The sequence below is a fragment of the Bufo gargarizans genome, chromosome 5 (assembly GCF_014858855.1).
Source record: "Bufo gargarizans isolate SCDJY-AF-19 chromosome 5, ASM1485885v1, whole genome shotgun sequence".
Taxonomy (NCBI): Eukaryota; Metazoa; Chordata; class Amphibia; order Anura; family Bufonidae; genus Bufo; species Bufo gargarizans.
The window spans coordinates 70,168,211-70,187,577 of NC_058084.1; the positions used below are offsets into that span (position 1 = coordinate 70,168,211).

At 42.7% G+C, this 19,367-nt stretch overlaps 1 protein-coding gene across 2 annotated transcripts in view; it reads left to right on the top strand.

The window, feature by feature from the left end:
• LOC122939589 (polyamine-modulated factor 1-binding protein 1-like) overlaps nt 1-10,422 on the top strand; it is a 340,683-nt gene extending 330,261 nt beyond the window's left edge. The window contains exon 25 of one of the 2 annotated variants that reach the window (XM_044295697.1): nt 8,408-10,422. In XM_044295697.1, coding sequence (XP_044151632.1) covers nt 8,408-8,773 — 366 coding nt within the window. In that variant the 3' untranslated portion in view covers nt 8,774-10,422. The remainder of the gene's footprint in view (nt 1-8,407) is intronic. The other variant, XM_044295698.1, reaches the window with a different exon arrangement.
• The last annotated feature ends 8,945 nt before the right edge of the window (nt 10,423-19,367 follow it).

Sequence of the window (19,367 nt, forward strand, 5' to 3'; positions counted from 1 at the left end):
ATTTCAATATTTGATATAATAAAACAGAAATTAATTCCCCTTTGAGCCCTTAACTGAATAACAAAGCACACTCTGTGTCATAATTTAATGCTGCATGCCGTCTGCTTTCAAAGACCCCCTTTTTTTTTTTTTCCATTTATCACTTTGTTTCTACCTGAAACCGATAGAAGGTGACACTCAGAACCTCAATGTGTCCATTGCAATGCGCTGTTTATGAGGTTTTTCCCGCATAAGATGTATATTTTTTAACTAAAGATTGGGGAAAAAACGAGCAAGTTACAATGATAGTGGCTGATCATGAAAAGAAACCCCAGGAGCATAGGCACACTATAAAAAGCTCTTTCAGGAAGTCATTATGCTGTTGAGGGAATAAGAAAGTTAAGTCAGAGAGTTGTGAAATGTTCTCATTATGGGTCATCTTGGTAATTATCTGACATCTACAGATGGAGTCACTTCTTAATCAAAAGAATGAATCATTACTGATATTGATTCAGACCAAGATGTTTGAAATAATGAGTGTAGTAACTCAAGTATAAATTCAGCGGTAATTTTCAGCAACTTCTCCACCGAATTTTCATACTAAATAATAATGAAATATCTCATTTCATTTCCTGCTAATAGTCAGAAAATGGCCATGCCACTGCAAACTAAATTGTCCCTGCATAATCGGCATGTTCAATCCTAGCTGGAGGAAGGTCGCTAATGTTTACTGTCTCATTGATGCCGCGCTATAATTACCCCAGCTGCTTGCAGGCCTCGCTTTGCAGTACTTAATAGTGAACATTATTGTTTTTAACCATAAAACAGTTGATGTGATCATTATGAACTTAATGTAAGCAACAAGGAGCTTTTACATCAGGAGGACCCGCGGCTTGGAAGCAGTCATTAAAGGGAACCTGTCACCAGGATTTTGGGTATAGAGCTGAGGACATGGGCTGCTAGATGGCCGCTAGCACATCCGCAATACCCAGTCCTCATAGCTCTGTGTGCTTTTATTGTGTAAAAAAAACTGATTTGATACATATGCAAATTAACCTAAGATGAGTCCTGTCCCGGACTCATCTCACGTACAGGACTCGTCTCAGGTTAATTTGCATATGTATCAAATCGTTTTTTTTACACAATAAAAGCACACAGAGCTATGGGGACTGGATATTGCGGATGTGCTAGCGGCCATCTAGCAACCCATGTCCTCAGCTCTATACACAAAATCCTGGTGACTGGTTCCCTTTAAGAAACACCTGTCATTCTTCCATGTGAAGACATGAGCAATAGCTCAGATGTTTTTTGTTTTTTTTACACTTTGCATCAAGGAGGGTTTATGGGGGGGTTCATTTTTTTTTTTTTAATAACTGAAATGATAGCTTTACAATGTCAATTTCAGTGGCCTAATGAGGCAGTAATTGCTGCATTAAACAACGGCCTTAAGCTTTATTACTGATAGCCACAAAATATGTGGATCCAAGGTGTAATGGGTGCATTATTTCAGCTACATTCACTCGGCTTCAATTACTGGGTTTGTAATTACAACCGTAAAAGAAGAGAACATGGCACAAATGAAGAACGTCTCTGAGGTTGTGTCAACCTGAATACATGTGAATACACTGATCCATCAAAAAATACAGGACATTAAAGGGGCCTGGGTTAGAAAAGGCATTTACACTATTAGGACGTATTTTAATTGTTTGGGGGTGAGGTCTCCTATCCTCCATGTACTAGTCAGAGAGTAGAGAGAGTACAAAGAACGTCCCTCACAATGGAGAGTTTGGATGTTATGCGCATTGTCAGGTGCAAATCTTGTAATGCTCCATTTTCCCTATGGTGCCACTGCAGGGGAAAAGAGCACCTGTTTATATGTACAGTACCTTTTTGATATCATGATTGTCACAGGTTCCCCAGATTAGACCTGGAAGTCATCAAAGTTTGTCTTGAGAAAGATCCCAGCAGTAAAGTTATATTACTTCCTTCTTTATTAAAGGGGTTATCCAAGATCTATAATGCCCTCCCCCCATCCCATATGCCTGCGCCCCTCACAGGGGTTGTACTTACCTCGCTCCCCGTGACACCCGTGTCACTTCTCATACTGGCACGGTCGCCGCTGCATCTCCCCATCTCACGGATGAAGGGAGGGGGTTATAGCGTTGCGGGTGCCAGGCAGCAAGATAAGTACAACCTCTGTGAGGGGCCCGGAAATATGAGGGGGCATTATAGATCTTGGACAACCCCTTTAAAGGATTCTTCAGGTGTCATGATATTCATGACCTATTCTCGGGATAAGTAATTAATATCGGGTCAGTGGTGGTCTAACTCCTAGCACCTCTGCCAGTAATCTGAAGGAGCTGCAGAACTTGTGCGAGCGCTGCATCCTCTTCAATGTGTACCTGCACGCCGTGTACATTGTACAGTATAATCACCGCTTCCACTCCCATTCAAGTGAATTGGACGAAAAACTGTTATTACTCTGCATGGCCCATTCAAATAGCTGATCGTGGGAGTGGCAGGAGTTGGGCCCCAACAAAACTGATATTGATCACCTATCCTGAGGATAGGTCATCAGTATTGTGAACCCAGACCATCCCTTTAAATGGGTTGTCCAGGATTTGAAAAACGTTTGCTTTCTTCTGGAAACAGTACTACACCTGTGTACATGTTGTGCGTGGTATTACCACCGCTCATCCTCTTTCACTTCAGTGGAGCAGAGCTGCAGTACCAGACACAAGCCGTAGATTGGGGCTCTTTTTAGATGTGGACAGCCATGCTTTCCTGCTGAACAACCCCATTTAAGGCTTTTTCAAATCAAATTGTTGCTGTCATTATGATACTCAGATCTTTACTGTTAAAATGTACTTCAGTTGGGACTTTAGCCAAAAATATTTCTAAGCTTACCCCAAGCTCCAGGCCCTGTCCCATGACCTCATAAATGAAGCAGACCGTGTAAAATCCAGGCTTGTAAAAGTGTGATTACTTCCCTTTTAAATGGTGTTAAATTCTATAAAAAAAAGATGGCACTAAGTAATAATGCAAAACTAAATGTAAAACCAGGTGTTGATATATTTAAAGATCCTTTTACATAACCTGATAATCAGGCCAATTATGGGGGTTGAGCGTTTGTAGAAATGCCCGTTCCTGATAATTGGCCTGTGTAAAAGGTGGTAGCAATCCCCCAATGAACGAGAAAGCACTCATTCATCTGGTGATGGTTTCTTTCATCCAGCACCTCTTACAACCATATTCCTGAGTTCATTCCTTCATTTTTTTTTATATTTTTTTTTGGTCTGTCTTGAGAAACTACTGTACTGGATGCCACAGCCAAAACCACTGACCTTGTTTGCACTTTCATGTACAGTATGACCCTCATATTCTTGAAATGTTCTCAAATGCAGCGTCTTATTTTTAACGGAACTCTCCAGGCAAAACGGATACACTGTGTTATGCATAGTCTGTGGGGCAGTGCAGAATTCAAGGATTATGTCTTTCAGTTCATGGTATTGCAGCTTTTCTCCTTGAAAATAAATGGAGAGCTGACTCCCGGCACACCTGCCAATCAGCTGTTTGAAGAGAAAGCAGAGCTCATACAAGCGCTGCGTTCTCTTCACTTTTTACCTGCTTCCCGTCTACATTACACAGATGAGACCCATTCTCTTCAATGAGAAGGAGCAGTTACACTCCGTCTGCTCGCTAAGGATAGGTAATCAATATCGGAAACCGGACAATCTCTTTAAATATTACACAGTGTATCAGTTTTACAGTACCTATAGTGTTTTCTTAAGAAAATGTGTGTAGTAGCTATGATTTCAAAGGAAACCGATTTCTTCTGTGGACGTTTAGGACCCATTATCTTCCTAGGTAATTTGAGACTTGGTTAAATTTACAAAATGCTTTTTTTTTTTTTTTTTTTTTTTTTTTTTACATACATTTTACGTTTATACTGTCATTTTATATAAAACGAATCCTCTGATTCACACTTGCCTTCATTACCCTGCGCTTCACGGGACTCCTGTATAACGTCTGAACGATTAATTTGTGAATTTACACTTAGTGCTTCATCTTGCCCAGAATGGTTCTTGGAAAGTGACAAATGAAAGTGGAAATTGCCTTGCAAAGATGAATAGATTTTATATTAATTCCAGATAAAGATAAGTGACACAAAACTTGATTCCAATTATTTCGATTTTAAAGTTTCTTAAAAGGGAAAGAAAAGCATAAAAACCCAGCACACTAATCATGTCAAATACCTAGAAAGCTTTATGGACTACACATTATTGTCCATTATTCTGAGCCTCAGATTCAATTGCTCGCATTTTATCATTTTAAAGCCGGGGAACGATCTTTTAATTAATGCCCAAATTGCAAAATACAGCATTTGAGTTACAGCTAATGACTAGTCTTTACCTCTCCCTAGGATTATTACAACCATGTTCAAACTATAACCTCACATCACACACCAACGTTTGAAGTTCATTTATGTGTACGAGCTTTATCAAAACCTATAAAATAACTCTTATTCTATGTATTTTCTCTATATTACAAATTCTGTATCCCACTTTTAAATTGGAATGACATTTATGCACAGAGTACAGGTGGAGCCTGTCACTTTATGAGCAATGTAGTGATAATCGCTGTACAATTGTTGGAATGGTTAATTATCTTTGACATTTTTGCATAAAGCAATTCTAGTCTGGTTCTAACGAAGTAGGCAGGCGGTGGGCATTTATATATTAAATATATGCCAATCTGAAATAAAAATAAAAAATAAATAAAAAAACACCATTCGATATTGTGTAGGTCCCCTTCCTGTGCCGCCAAAGCGGCTCTCACCCATTAAGGTACAAACTTCACAAGACCTTTGAAGGTTTCCTGTAGTATCTGGCACCAAGATGCTAGCAACGGATCCTTTAAGTCAGTGTTCCTCACCTCCAGTCCTCAGGGCCCACCTGCCGTTCATGTTTTCAGGATTTCCTTGGTATTGAGCAGGTGATATAATTGGTGTCAATGCATCAGGAATTACCACAGGTATTCATTCTGTGGGATATTCTCAAAGTATGACCGGCAGGTGGTCCATGAGGGAATCGAGTGAGGAACACTGCTTTAACCCCTTAAGGACCCTTGACTTACATGTACAGAAGGCTGATCAGGCGGGTGCAGTCACCGACAGCCGGACATCTGCTGCATACGCCGATGCTGGCGTATTAACCCCTTGCATGCCATGGTCAAAGCTGACCTCCGCTTCCCCATCGCGTCTCCGCACTGCAGTGATGGGGACCCAAAGGCAGAGAAGGCAGCCTGATGCCTTCCATAGGCATCGGAGCTTGCCATCTACAGAAGCTTGTGAGATCCAGCCCTTATGCTGGGTCTCACAGGCAGGCTGTCAGCATACAAGCTGACAGCCAATGCATTACAATACACAATGTATTGTAATGCTTTACAGAGGGGATCAGACTCCCAGAAGTTGAAGTCTCAGAGTGCGACAAAGTAAAAAAAAACAGTGTTTTCCATAATAAAAAATTTTAGTTTCAAGAAAAAAAAACTCCCCTTTTCCAAAATAAAACGCAAAATTGTAAAAAAAAAAAAAAATATATAGAAAAACAGACACGTTTGGTATTGCCACATCCGTAACGACTGGCTCTATAAAAATATCACATGACCTAACCCCTCAGATGAACACCGTAAAAAAATAAAAACTGTGTCAAAAAAGCTTTTTAGTCACCTTACATCAGAAAAAGTGTAATAGCAAGCGATCAAAAAGTCATATGCACCCTAAAATAGTGCCAATCAAACCGTCATCTCATCCCGCAAAAATGATACTCTACCTAAGACAATCGCCCAAAAAATAAAAATAAATATTGCTCTCAGACTATGGAGACACTAAAACATAATAATTTTTTTTGTTGTTGTTTCAAAAATATTATTGTGTAAAACTTAAATAAATAAATAAAAAGTATACATATTAGGTATTTAGGTATTTCCATGTCCATAACGACCTGCCCTATAAAAATATCACATGACCTAACCCCTAGCTACTTCTTTGTCACCTTACATCACAAAAAGTGTAATATTAAGCGATCAAAAAGTCATATGCACCCCAAAAAGGTACCAATCAAACAGTCATCTCATCCTGCAAAAAATGAGCCCCTAGATAAGACAGTCGCCCAAAAAAATATATATATACAGTACAGACCAAAAGTTTGGACACACCTTCTCATTCAAAGAGTTTTCTTTATTTTCATGACTGAAAATTGTAGATTTACACTGAAGGCATCAAAAATATGAATTAACACATGTGGAATTATATACATAACAAAAAAGTGTGAAACAACTGAAAATATGTCATATTCTAGGTTCTTCAAAGTAGCCACCTTTTGCTTTGATTACTGCTTTGCACACTCTTGGCATTCTCTTGATGAGCTTCAAGAGGTAGTCACCTGAAATGGTCTTCCAACAGTCTTGAAGGAGTTCCCAGAGATGTTTAGCACTTGTTGGCCCTTTTGCTTTCACTCTGTGGTCCAGCTCACCCCAAACCATCTCGATTAGGTTCAGGTCCCGTGACTGTGGAGGCCAGGTCATCTGGCGCAGCACCCCATCATTCTCCTTCATGGTCAAATGGGCTATTACACAGCCTGGAGGTGTGTTTGGGGTCATTGTCCTGTTGAAAAATAAATGATGGTCCAACTAAACGCAAACCGGATGGAATAGCATGCCGCTGCAAGATGCTGTGGTAGCCATGCTGGTTCAGTATGCCTTCAATTTTGAATAAATCCCCAACAGTGTCACCAGCAAAGCACTGAAATGAAAAATATTGACTGAAATTTAGCACTATCATGAAGTACAATGTGTCACGAGAAAACAATCTCAGAATGCCTTGGATAAGTGAAAGCGTTCCAAAGTTATTACCACATAAAGTGACACGTCAGATTTGCAAAAATTTGCCTGGTCCTTAAGGTGAAATATGGCAGGGTGCTGAAGGGGTTAAGTAATGCTGGGACCTTCATAGATTGGGGTTGTTATTTTTTAGCACATCGCTCAGCTGTTTTATCAGATTGGGATGTGGAGAATTTAGTGGTCAGGTCAACACCTTGAGCTCTTTTTCACGTAGAAGAAAGCAGCTGTGGCACTATCTGTCAGCAGACTGGTACCTATGACACTGGCTGACCTGTTACATGCGCGCTCGGCAGCTGAAGACTTCTGTATTGGGCCATGTCATCTACACTTTCTTTTGGCGGTACCAGGCCGTGTATCCGTTATCACTCCTAGCACTGTCAATCAGAGTGCAGAGGGCGCAGGAGTTGCAAAGAGAGCAGAGCCTCTAGGTGTAATGACAACGCCCCCATTGCCCCTAAAGGCTCATTTGCATGTATTTAAACTTCATTTTTGTAGGCAATGTAGGCATATATGAACATGGGACCAACACAGATGCCTTCAGCTGCCAAGCGCACATGTAACAGGTCAGCCAGTTTCATGCTGACAGATACCATTTAAAAATATTCTATCAACGTGTTCCATCAAGTTAAAATATATGTTGTGGTGGATACGTTTCATCAACATAGTTTTTCACTGTTTGCACTTCTTCCAGGCCTGAGCTGCATGTACTTGTCCCTTATCAGCCATTTTTAACCTCTATGGGGGTCATTTATTATCCGATATGTGCCAATTTTTTGGCATATATCTTGTGCAGATTTTTTTTGTCTTTGAGGCCTCGTTCACATATCCGTTTTTCACTGACGTGTGCTGTTGACATTTTCCATTGACAGCACACATACTCATTGATTTTACTGTGTCTGTTCACATATCAGTGGTTTTTTTACTGACATGGAGACATGCAATGCTTTGGTCTGTTTTTCACTGACCTCCAGTAGGACATGCTTTGGAAATTAATTTTCAGCTGAGCAGTGTCCATGGAATATGGTTGACACACGGAGGGCAAAAAACGGACACCCAGACCAAACACAAATCCTTCACGGTTGAAGCACAGATTGATTGATTTATTTTCCTGGACGTCAAACGGACACGGGAATGTGAACGAGGCCTGAAGTTGTGCAACCATACCCAAAGGCTGAAATCACACGTGCAGCTTTTGGGACTGTTTTTGATGCTGTTTTTTATTTTATTTTAACCAAAGATAGGAGTGGATGCGTTTGTATCCACTCTTGTGCTTGCCTTAAAAACAGCACGTGTGATTCCAGCTGAAATCAAATGACCCTACATGGGACAGTACAAGAGAAGAAAATATTTTTTCTTTATGATATAGAATTATAAAAATGTAAGCCGTCCAGTTATATATCATTTAGCAGTTGTAGATGAGCCTTGTTTTTATTTTTCAACCAAATCTGTCCAAACCAGTTTTTATATAAAATCTAATAAATAAATTACATTTACACTTATGTTAATTGTTTTCCCTTTTCTTATCTAGCTCGCTGAACTAAATCAAGAGAACGGACATCTGCAGCAGAAGCTGGACGAGGAGAGGCTTAGAAACCACCAGCTGGATCTCCAGTTGGAAACCTGCAATCAGACTCTGTCTAATCTTTTCACTCATCTAAAAGCTGAAGGACAAAAGGATGTTCTTCACAAGGAGCCAACCCCTAACAATATTTTATGCTGCAACCACAAGAACCAGCCACGTTGTGATAAACCACTGCAGATTCTTCCCCAATGCCGGGAGACAAAGGACAATTTAAAAAGGTCCGTGGAACAATTAGTCGAAAAAGATTCAGAAGAGAAATCCTGCTGGATACAACATATTGCAGAGCTTTCTGCTCTTCTGCAAGACAAATAAAAGCTGATGAATGGTCAGAAATGATAAGCATTTATATAATCAATGGTTCTGACCCAAACATTTTTTTTATATGCTGCTCTGGATTTCTGTATTCTTTTATATAAAAGTACTGCATACTTTACTGGCTGATTGTCCATGTTTAGATGGTGGTTAGTTTTCACCAGGAAGTAGACATTATATGTCATAATCTATATTGCTTAGGCCCTGGTCAGAGGTTTCATGCTATGTGTAAATAACATTTTTTATTTCAGATTTTTTTTTTCATATCTTTTTATTTAAGTATTTAAAGTGAGTCTGTCATTCAGGCACAATGTCTTGTAGGGCTACCTCAGCTTAATGTAATGATGCTTTTCACTTAGTGATCTGTGGTATTGTTCTGGAGAAAAAGTACTTATAATCTATATGCAGATCAGCAGTTAAGTGCACTGAGGGAGGGCCCAAGTCACTCAGTGCACACTTGTTCCTCCTTCTTCCTCTGCCAACCCCTACTTCTCCTTGATTGGCAGGGCCAGGCAAGATGACTATGCAGGAATCTGCCAGTCAAAGACAGGGAGGGTCTGGCAGGAAAGCCAAGGGTGCACCGAGTGGCTTGGGCCCACCCTCGGTACACTTACCTTTCTCATTTACACATAAATTAAAAAGCTAAATGAAAGGTATTATTACATTCACATGAGCTAGTCCTACAAGACAAGTATCTGATACCCCCGCATCCTTGCCAATCAGCTGTTTTGCAGTAGATACATACAGTATATAGTAACTACAGCTCCGTCAATTGTGCGTGCAGCACTGCTCCCATGGAAGCGAATGCGGCAGCGTTACCATATGCATCCATTGCTAAATGGACGGAGCTGTGTAGTTGTGGTGCCGATTTCCGGTGCCCTAACTACTGCAAAACAACTGATTTGCCACGGTCTGGGATGTTAGATCCCTGCAGATTAGATATTGATGGCTTTTCTTAAGGATAGGCCATCACTCGTAAAGGAGTGAACAACCCCTTTAAGTACAGTATATGGATGCCTTTTGACTTCTATAAAAATGACATGGGAAAGAGGGAATTTCAACTTGTCCCATCCCTTTATTCCTATTGTAGACAGGGTGCTGCTAGAGGTGTCAATTTCCTTTCCCTATTGAAAAAAATAAATGGATTATATATATTCATAATCGACCAGGTCTGGCATGCATGTATATGGGGGTCTAGCGAGAAATTGTGTTGAGTAAAGAATTATTTGTGTGGCTGGATTAAGACTTTAATGACATGAATTGGAACTGAATGTGGAGTGTTCTTAATACATCCAAATATTTTTTACCTCTTGCATTTTTTACCTCTTGACTGTATTTTTGACGAAGCATACCTCTGAACTAAGGAATGTTTATTTCTGAAGCATCATGCACCAGGGTTGCCTTAGAAATGTGGTTTACATCTATAAGCGCACCTGACAAACCACACTGACTTAGGCCTTCTGCACACAACTGTATCTGTTTTTCTGTCTGCAAAATACAGATGTGGTCCGTGGGCATCCTGCAATTTTCGCGTGAAAAAAAAAGCCTATTCTTGTCACCGAAAGGATAAGAATAGGGCAGGTTCCATAATTTGCGGCCCAGCCGCACGAATGCAGACCGCACACCAGGGGTGTATCTATCACAAGGCAAACAAGGCATTTGCCTAGGGCGGCACTTGAAAAGGGGGCGGCAAAATGCCTTGTTTGCTTAGTGATAGTTACACAATATGCTAAATATATTTTTTGCCCCTTGTCCGATCCTTCATTATGCGAGCGGCATCGCCGGCGCTGCATAGTGAAGGAGTTGAAAAACGTACTTCCTCCCGACCTCCCCTGCCTTTTGCGTCCTCACGTTGCCGTTGTGACGTCACACGGAGGTGGAGTCATGGGCCGGCAACGGTAGGGTGAGCCTTATCTCCTCCAAATGCAGAGCGGATCCTGCACACGGTTACACCGTGAACACTGAGGTCAGGCCCCGGCCACCAATGCACTGAACCCTGAGCCTGCTGTCTTCAAAAACTGTAAGTACTTAAATTACAGTAATTCACAAAAAATCAATTAATTAGTTGTTTTATGGGGTAAGGGGGTTGGGACCCATTGGGTGGTTAGAGGGGGGAGAATTAGGAAGGGATTAATACTGTACTAACTCTAGCTGCACATTGTTTTTTAACAAGGAAGGGATGGGTCAAATTTATATTAGGGGGGTGCCCGAGTTTAGTCTTGCCTAGGGCAGCACAAAACCAAGATACACCACTGCCGCACACGGATGCTTTTTTTTTTTTTACAGACCCATAGAACAAAAATATAGTCGTGTGCATAAGACCTTATAATGGGGTTCTTCCGATTCCGCTGAGATGTCTGTCACTTTGCTGGAAAAAAATGGATCAGCTTGCAGTGCTGGTTTTCCACCGAATGTGAAGGAATCAGCTACAAGGGCTCCTGACCAAGTCTAAGATGTAAAAGGAGAGAAAAATGACGCGTTTCAGGGTCCTTCCAATTTCTGAAAAAATGGACATCCAGTCTGAGGGCTGATGCACACAGCCGTAGTTTTCGTGCACATCTGATACACATTTTTTTTGCAGGTCGGATGCGGACACATTCACTTCAATGAGGCTGCAAAAGATGCGGACAGTACACAGTGTGCTGTCCATATCCATTCCGCGACACCCGCAAAAAAATAGAACATGTCCTATTCTTGTCCTTTTTACAGACGAGGACTGCTCTACAGAGGGCAGGAAAATGCGGAACGCGCATGGCCGGTAACCTTGCTTTGCGGATCCGCCATTTGCGGACTTTGAAAAACGGCAATGGCTGTGTGCATGAGCCCATAGATGGGGATGTGAACGCAGATGTATTCTCTAATGTGGTGAGGGATAGCTCCGGCTACGCTATACTTTATAAAGCATTTTATTTCTTTGTTGCAATAGTTGTACAGTTTTGTACGAATAACCAGATCTATTTAAATAAAACACTGATATATTTATGTAATTTATGTGAAGTACTTTAGCCTTGCACTCAGTTTGGATTGCAATTACGCAAGAAAATGACAGCTTTCTTTTTGTTTTTGTTTAATATTTTCCAATAGTACTTGAAAACGGGCATCCATTAGTAGCTTCGGGGCACAGCGAGGCTAGCGGAAATTAGCTGTCACCTATAGCTACTGAGACTTGTTATTTTATATGTGAGGAACTAAATTGTCTTTTGTGTCGAGCATCAGCACAGAGCCTGTAATTTTCATTAAAAATTGTAGACGTATTTATTTGTTCTCTGTTATTTCCAAATATTAAGCTTTGAATTAAAATGTGGACACTGTCTAAAAAGGGGATTATCTGATGCTTTTATCAACTGATTAAAGATTGTATTCTATGCTTTATTTCCTGTTGTTTTAGCCTCTTTGCATAAAAGCTATAATGCTTTATGTGTATTATTTGGCGCAAGTCAGTTTGTGTTATATCCATTGCCTGGAATGTGAATTACTCATTTTTATCCCAGTGCTTTTTCTGTTATGTATAACAGTTCACCTTCCCCTTTATGAATCTTAAAGGCTACTGGGGCAATTTTATCATTTTGTTTTAATCATTGCATTTTACTCATCTCTGGCTAAAAATAAATTATTATTTTTTTAAAAGCAGTTTCTGTTCTGCAGCTTCTGTTGCTCCAAATAATGAAAAAAATACTTGAGGTCTAATATACAAGTAGGAACCAGGCGGCTAGTTTCTGTAGAAGTGTAGAACCCCTTTAAGAAAAGGGGAGGGCTGTTTTAGCTGCTCATATCTCGGGATTGGTAGCAGCTAAAGCTATGGGCCTGGTCTTGTTTGAAAGCTGGTATGAAATAGAGTCGGGAGTGAAATCAGTGAAACATAGAATGTGTCGGCAGATGAGAACCATTTGGCCCATCTAGTCTGCCCAATATACTGAATACTATGAATAGCCCCTGGCCCTATCTTATATGAAGGATGGCCTTATGCCTATCCCATGCATGCTTAAACTCCTCCACTGTATTTGCAGCTGCCACTTCTGCAGGAAGTCTATTCCATGCATCCACTACTCTCTCAGTAAAGTAATACTTCCTGATATTACTTTTAAATCTGTTTTTACTTTCACTTTCAAGTGCATTCACTGCCATCCCAAGTTCTAACAGTTATATCCAATGTGTAGTGGATATAATTATGTGATTCTGGTATTGATTGGAATGCTATGACCGTAATGCACACAGTATGAGCTCAGTAGTGTGACGCACAAAGCTAGTAGATGAATAATGCACAAAGTGATGTCGCCCAGTTAATGCTCATGGTGCTATTGCAGGAAAGGAATAATGCATACAAAATGTCACCATATACACCACAGAAACTAAATAGTGATGTTACAATTCAGAAATAAGGCATCTAGTGATGGCAGGAGGATAGTGGGCACAGCGATGTTAGTCCCCATGGATCACTTCTCTAGGTAGGGTGGATAGAGCATATACTAGATCAGTAGTTGCAATAGTCCTTAAAGTTGGTGCTCAGATATTTTTTTCAGATCATTATTAAAATAATGTAACTAGACCATATGTTCTCAGTCAGTGGTTTGTCTACTCCAAAGGGGACATACCTTGTCTCTAGGTGGTATTCGCAATATCTTCATGCTGCGCTGTTCATAAGCTAAGCACAGTATGCCATCTTCACCCTGTGGTTACTTTGATGTAGATTGAGTAGGGGGTACTTGTCGCTGGAACGTTGAGATATGTCCCATTTACAGATCCATTTCTCTTTGCTCTATCTATCCTCATTTGTTGCAGCTGTGACTTTACAGTATATATTATGTAACTGTTCTTATACTGATCAGAGTAATCTGCTAAGCATTCATTTTCTAAAGGTCTGATTGATGTAATGTGACAGCAGATTTGATGAAGAGAATGCTAACTTGCGGATTTTTGTTAAAAATAGTTCATTACTTCCATAACTTATAAATCACCTTTTGCTTTTTATCATTCAGAATTTGCGCTAAGGTAGCAGAAAAAATCAAGCAAGCATGATATAGTTGTTTAACTAGCCCTTACTCAAAGATATGTAAATCAAAGAGGAGCCTCAATCTTTTATCAGTGGGAAATAGTGTAAATCCATGAGGTCTTGTCAAGCGATTACATTTCTTTACTTCATAGTAAAGTCTTCAGCCGCCCTGATTACATCCTGCCTAGGGGTTTTGTCAATCACTTTTTCTCACAATACAGATTTGCATTTGCAGTCAATTTTAAAGTTAATTTTCTTACGGGAGTTTTTTTATTTTTTTTATTACAAGTGTCATGTATTACTGCTGTTGCCTTGTAACTGAGAAATGTTCTACTGGTCTTGTGTCTTCATTTAGCATTTACAGTAGGTCAAACACTTAACCTTCTCTAATTAAGAATGGTTGTCTTTGGTCCAAGCTGGTGATCTTTAGCTCATATCTGAAAGTAGTTCATTTTCTGATCCCTTATCACCAAAGTGTAGCATATTTCCATTCAAGGTGGAAAAATATAAAATTGGTTTACTTAGTGTGTTCATAGAAATGGGTTCCTTTAATTTCTAACAACAACCCTGATCTGAGCAACCTATAAAGAGATTTTCCAAGCGTTTAAAGAGATTGTCCAAGACTTTGATATTTGTCATCTATCCTCAGGATAGGTCATCAATATCAGATGGGTGGGTCAGACTCCTGGCACCCTCGCCGATCAGCTGTTGACATCACGTTCATTGGTCATGTGACCCAAGCACAGCTCTGTCCCGTTCTAGTGAAGCCTCCTCACAGCTGACGAAGCACAGCTGCTATCAAAAGGATGTTGCTGTACTTGGTAGGCTGCAAAGAGGCTGTGGAGTTCTGGTGCAAGTAGATGCTGCATGGCACCTCCTCAAACTGCTGATTGGGTCCGATATCTGGGATCCCTGCCAATCTGATATTGACTTATCCAGAGGATAGGTCATCAGTATCTGAATCTCAGAAAATCCTGTCCTCAGGATAGGTCATCAATATCTGATCGGTGGGGTTCCAACTCCCGCACCAGCATGATCAGTGGTTTGAAGAGGCCACAGTATTCTGATGAGTGCTACAGACTCTTGCTACGCTAGTGATATCACATTCATTGTTCATATGGTCAATATAGGCGATGCACAGTTCTGGGAGTTGGACGTTCATCAATCAGAGATCGATGATCTATCCTGAGGATATTCCATCAATTTTAAACTCTCTGAAAACCCCTTTAATAATAACTCCTAAGGCCATGTCTGACGTGATTCCATAATGGCCAGGATCCTCGCTGTGCACAACTTTAATGTTTCTGATTTTGATTGTTCCACAGCCTTGGTATTTTATAACTAAATGATGAGCACTCGCTTCTTTATTATTTTAAATTTCATCATGGATGTAAAAAGGAGTGATATGCAAGGGAGGTCAACACTGAGGTTATGTGTTCCTTCTGAGTAAAGACTGAGCCTTGATTACAAGCTTTTAATGTGAAAGGACTGCATTGTTTATTAGTCGGCTGCTAATAATCTTCTGGTAAAAGTTCCCATACCTTGTAAGAACCCATGCAGTGTGATTAGGTAGTGCTAGAGTATGTGAAGCTCCAAGATCATGACCTTTTATGTGCACATATTGCAGGGGCCAATGTTGATTTCCAAACAGATGAGGCAGAACATCTGGGTGCTGTTAAGATAGGTATAATCAGCTTAGTAGCTTACTATTCCTGAAGTTCAGGGTATAATAGCTAATATTTAGGGATGAGTGGACCTGTGGATGTTCGGGTTCGGTTCAATGTGGACCAGAACTCGATCCTGAACCCCATTGAAGTCAATCGGGACCTGAACTTTGGTGCACTAAAGTGGCTATAAAATAGTAGTAAGGGCTAGACGGCTGCAAAAGGAAGCAAAATGCGGGTAAGAGCAGGACACTTGCCCTGCTAACAAATATGGATAGTGAAATGACTTAAAATAACACAGAATAGAAAATAATTGAATAGAAAACAATAAAAAATAATAATCTTGAACTAGGAGGCGGAGGTCAAAGTGTAGTAGGAGGTTCAGTAGGCGGTGGACGTGGCGGTGTAGGTGGAAGCTGAGGAGGAGGTAGCTGTTTTTGTTGTTAAAAAAAAAAATATTCCTTTATTTTTTCATTATAATTTTTTAATAAATTTGGGAAGACTCCAAAACATTGGGAAATAGAAAAGAGAATGCAAAGAGAAAGTGCGGTGGAGTAACAATGGCTGGGTGCGGCCGGTATACTTGTCTACTCAGCGCAAGGTACGGACAAGTCCTGTGGGATCCATGCTTGGTGCATTTTAATGAACGTGAATTTGTCCACATTGGCTGTGGATAGGCGGCTGCGCTTGTCTGTGATTACCCCCCCATCCTGCCGTGCTAAACACACGTTCGGACAACACACTTGCTGCAGGGCAGGACAGCACCTCCAAGGCGTAAAAAGGGCAAGCTCAGACCATGTGCCCAATTTGGAGAGCCAGAAGTTGCAGGGGGCAGACCCGTCATTCAGTTTGTGTAGGCGTGCCCCACCATGTTGCTGTCATGCTGCCTCCTGCTAAGACGCTTCGTATCAGCTGGTGGTGCTGGTTGTTGTGGCGTGCTGACAAAGCTTTTCCACATTTCCGCCATGCTTACCCTCCCTTCTGAGGTGCTAGCAGTGCCCCAGCTGTGTTGGTGACTTCTTCCTCCTCCTCTGCCTTGTGCTTTCACTGAGCCCACGCTGTCAGGTGTGAATGCCATCAGCAGAGCGTTTACCAGTGTGTACTTGTACTCACGCATCTTCCGATCACGCTCCAGTGACGGAATTAAAGACAGCACGTTGTCCTTGTAGCGGGGATCCAGCAAGATGGCCACCCAGTAATCAGCAGTGATTAGAATGTGGGCAATTCGATGGTTGTTGAGCAGGCACTTCAGCATGTAGTCGCTTATGTGTGCTAGGCTGCCCAGAGGCAACGACAAGCTGTCCTCTGTGGGAGGTGTATCGTCTGTGTCCTCTGTATCTCCCCAGCCACGCTCAATTGATGCCCATAAGCTGCTTTGGGTGCCACCCTGCTGTGAAAACGGTTCCTCATCATCATCATCCTGCAAAACTGCCCTGGCTGGACAGTTGTGTACCTGGCCTCTGTTGGTGCAGGAACCCACCGTCTGAGTCACTTGTGAATGACTGGCCTGATAACCGTGGAAATGATCCCTCCTCTTCCTCCTGTGCCACATCCTCTTCCATCATCGCCCGAAGTGTTTTTCCAAGGAGACATAGAAGTGGGATAGTAATGCTGAGGACTGCGTCATCGGCACTGGCCATGTTGGTGGAGTACTCGAAACAGCGCAACACGGCACTCACGTCCTGCATGGAGGCCCACTCGGTGGTGAAGTGGTGCTGTTTCACAGAGCGACTCACCCGTCTGTGCTGCAGCTGAAACTCTACTATCGCCTGCTGCTGTTTGCACAGTCTCTCTATCATGTGCAAGGTGGAGATCCACCTTGTGGGTATGTCGCATATGACGTGGTGAGCGGGAATGCCGAAGTTACGCTGCAGCTAAGACAGGCGAGCAGCAGCAGGGTGAGAACGCCGAAAGCATGCACAGACGGCCCGCACTTTCTGCAGCAGCTCTGACATATCGGGGTAATCTGGAATCTTTGCACCACCAAATTCAGCACATGCGCCAGGCAAGGGCTGTGCATCAAACCGGCTAGCCCCAGAGCTGCTACGAGATTTTGCCCGTTATTGCACACCACCAGGCCAGGCTTGAGGCTCAGCTGCACTAACCACTCATCGGTCTGTTGTTCCATGCCCGTCCACAGCTCCTGCGCCGTGTGGGTTTTTTCCCCCCAAACAGATGAGTTTCAAAACAGCCTGCTGTCGTTTCCCCCTGGCTGTGCTGAAGTTGGTGGTGCAAGTGTTACGCTGACCGGATGAGGAGGCGATAGAGGAGTAAGTGAAGTAGGAGGCAATGAGAAACGTCCTGCAATCCTCGGTGGCTGAAGGACATGCGCCAAACTGCTATCCGCTGCAGGCCCAGGCGCTACTGCATTTACCCAGTGTGCAGGTGGGGGCGATATAACGTCCCTGCCCATGCTTACTGGTCCACGTATTGGTAGTTATGTGGACCTTGCCACACATGGCGTTGCGCAGTGCACACCTGATTTTGTCCGCCACTTGGATGTACAGGGCAGGGAAGGCTTCTCTGGAAAAGTAGTGGCGGCTGGGAACCACTTACTGTGGGACAGCCACCGCCATAAGCTTTTTAAAAGTCTCTGTCTCCACCAGACGGAATGACAGCATTTCAAAGGCCAGGAATTTTGAAATGCTGGCATTAGGGCCAGGGATCGCCGGTGGGTAGGGGGTACTTCCAGTTTCTCTCCAGTGTTTGGGGGATGGACAGCTGAACGCTTCCATGGGACAGTGTGGACATGCTGGGTGATGGTGGTGGTGTTTTTGCCACATCATCTGTTTGCGGGGTGGCAGGTGCCACTGTCCCTCCAGAGGCGGAGGAAGAGGCCGAGATCGCAGCAGAAGAGAGGGCAGGAGGAGCCTGAGATATTTTGTGGTTTTTCAGGTGTGTACTTCACTGCTGCTTGTGCTTTGCATTCAGATGCCTGGTCATGCAGGTGGTGCTCAGGTTTAGAACATTTATGCCTCGCTTCAGGCTCTGATTGCACAGCGTGCAAACCACTCGCGTCTTGTCATCAGCACATTCTCTGAAGAACTGCCACGCCAGAGAACTCCTTGGAGCTAAGCTTGTTGTGCTCAGTCCCTGGGTGTGGCGGGCAGTAGCAGGCATACTGGCTAGAGCACTGCCACTCTGCTTTTGCACCCTGCTCCCTCTTTTGCTTTGCGGCTGGTGCTGTGTGACCAACACCTCTTCCTCCGAACTACACACGTCACTCGTATGACCTTGATTCCATGTGGGGTCTAGGAACTCATCATCTTCCACCCACCGATGCCTTCCTTGCCGGTCGGCACACGGCAGAACGCCATAGCAGTCGTCATCATCAGAGACCTGCTGCGGTGGTCCTCCCATGTTCACATCCTGAAAAATTAAGTGGTTGGGCATCAGTGTACTCAATCTCTTCAACTTCTGGGGCAGGGCTAGGTGGATGGCCCACGGAGACTCCGTCATCAAAAAGCATAAGAGACTGCTGCATGACTTGGGGCTCAGACTGCTTGGCTGATTTGCAAGGGGGTGGGGGGAAAGACAGATGCCCATGTGCTGCAGGTGCCAACTCTGCGGTTTTAGCAGGGGATCGGGTTGGAGACAATGTGAAGGAACTGGAGGCACTGTCAGCCATCCAATCTACTACCTCCTCAACTTGTTCTAGCCTCACCATTCGTACACAGATATTCGGGCCTACCAAATTACGCTGAACAGACTGTTACCTACGTGCACCTCAGGAATGTGTTTTGTTTGGGCATGTAGCTGGCACAGATCGACCACGAACTCTCCCTGCAACAGGAGCTCCACCAGCAGCACCACGACCAGGGACATGTCGCTTATTTGATGCTCTCCTCATTCTTTGAGGTCACCCACTGAACTAACAGACAGATTAACTATATTAATTTCCCTGTCACGTAAGCAGTGCAGGTGTACCTCACAACAAAAA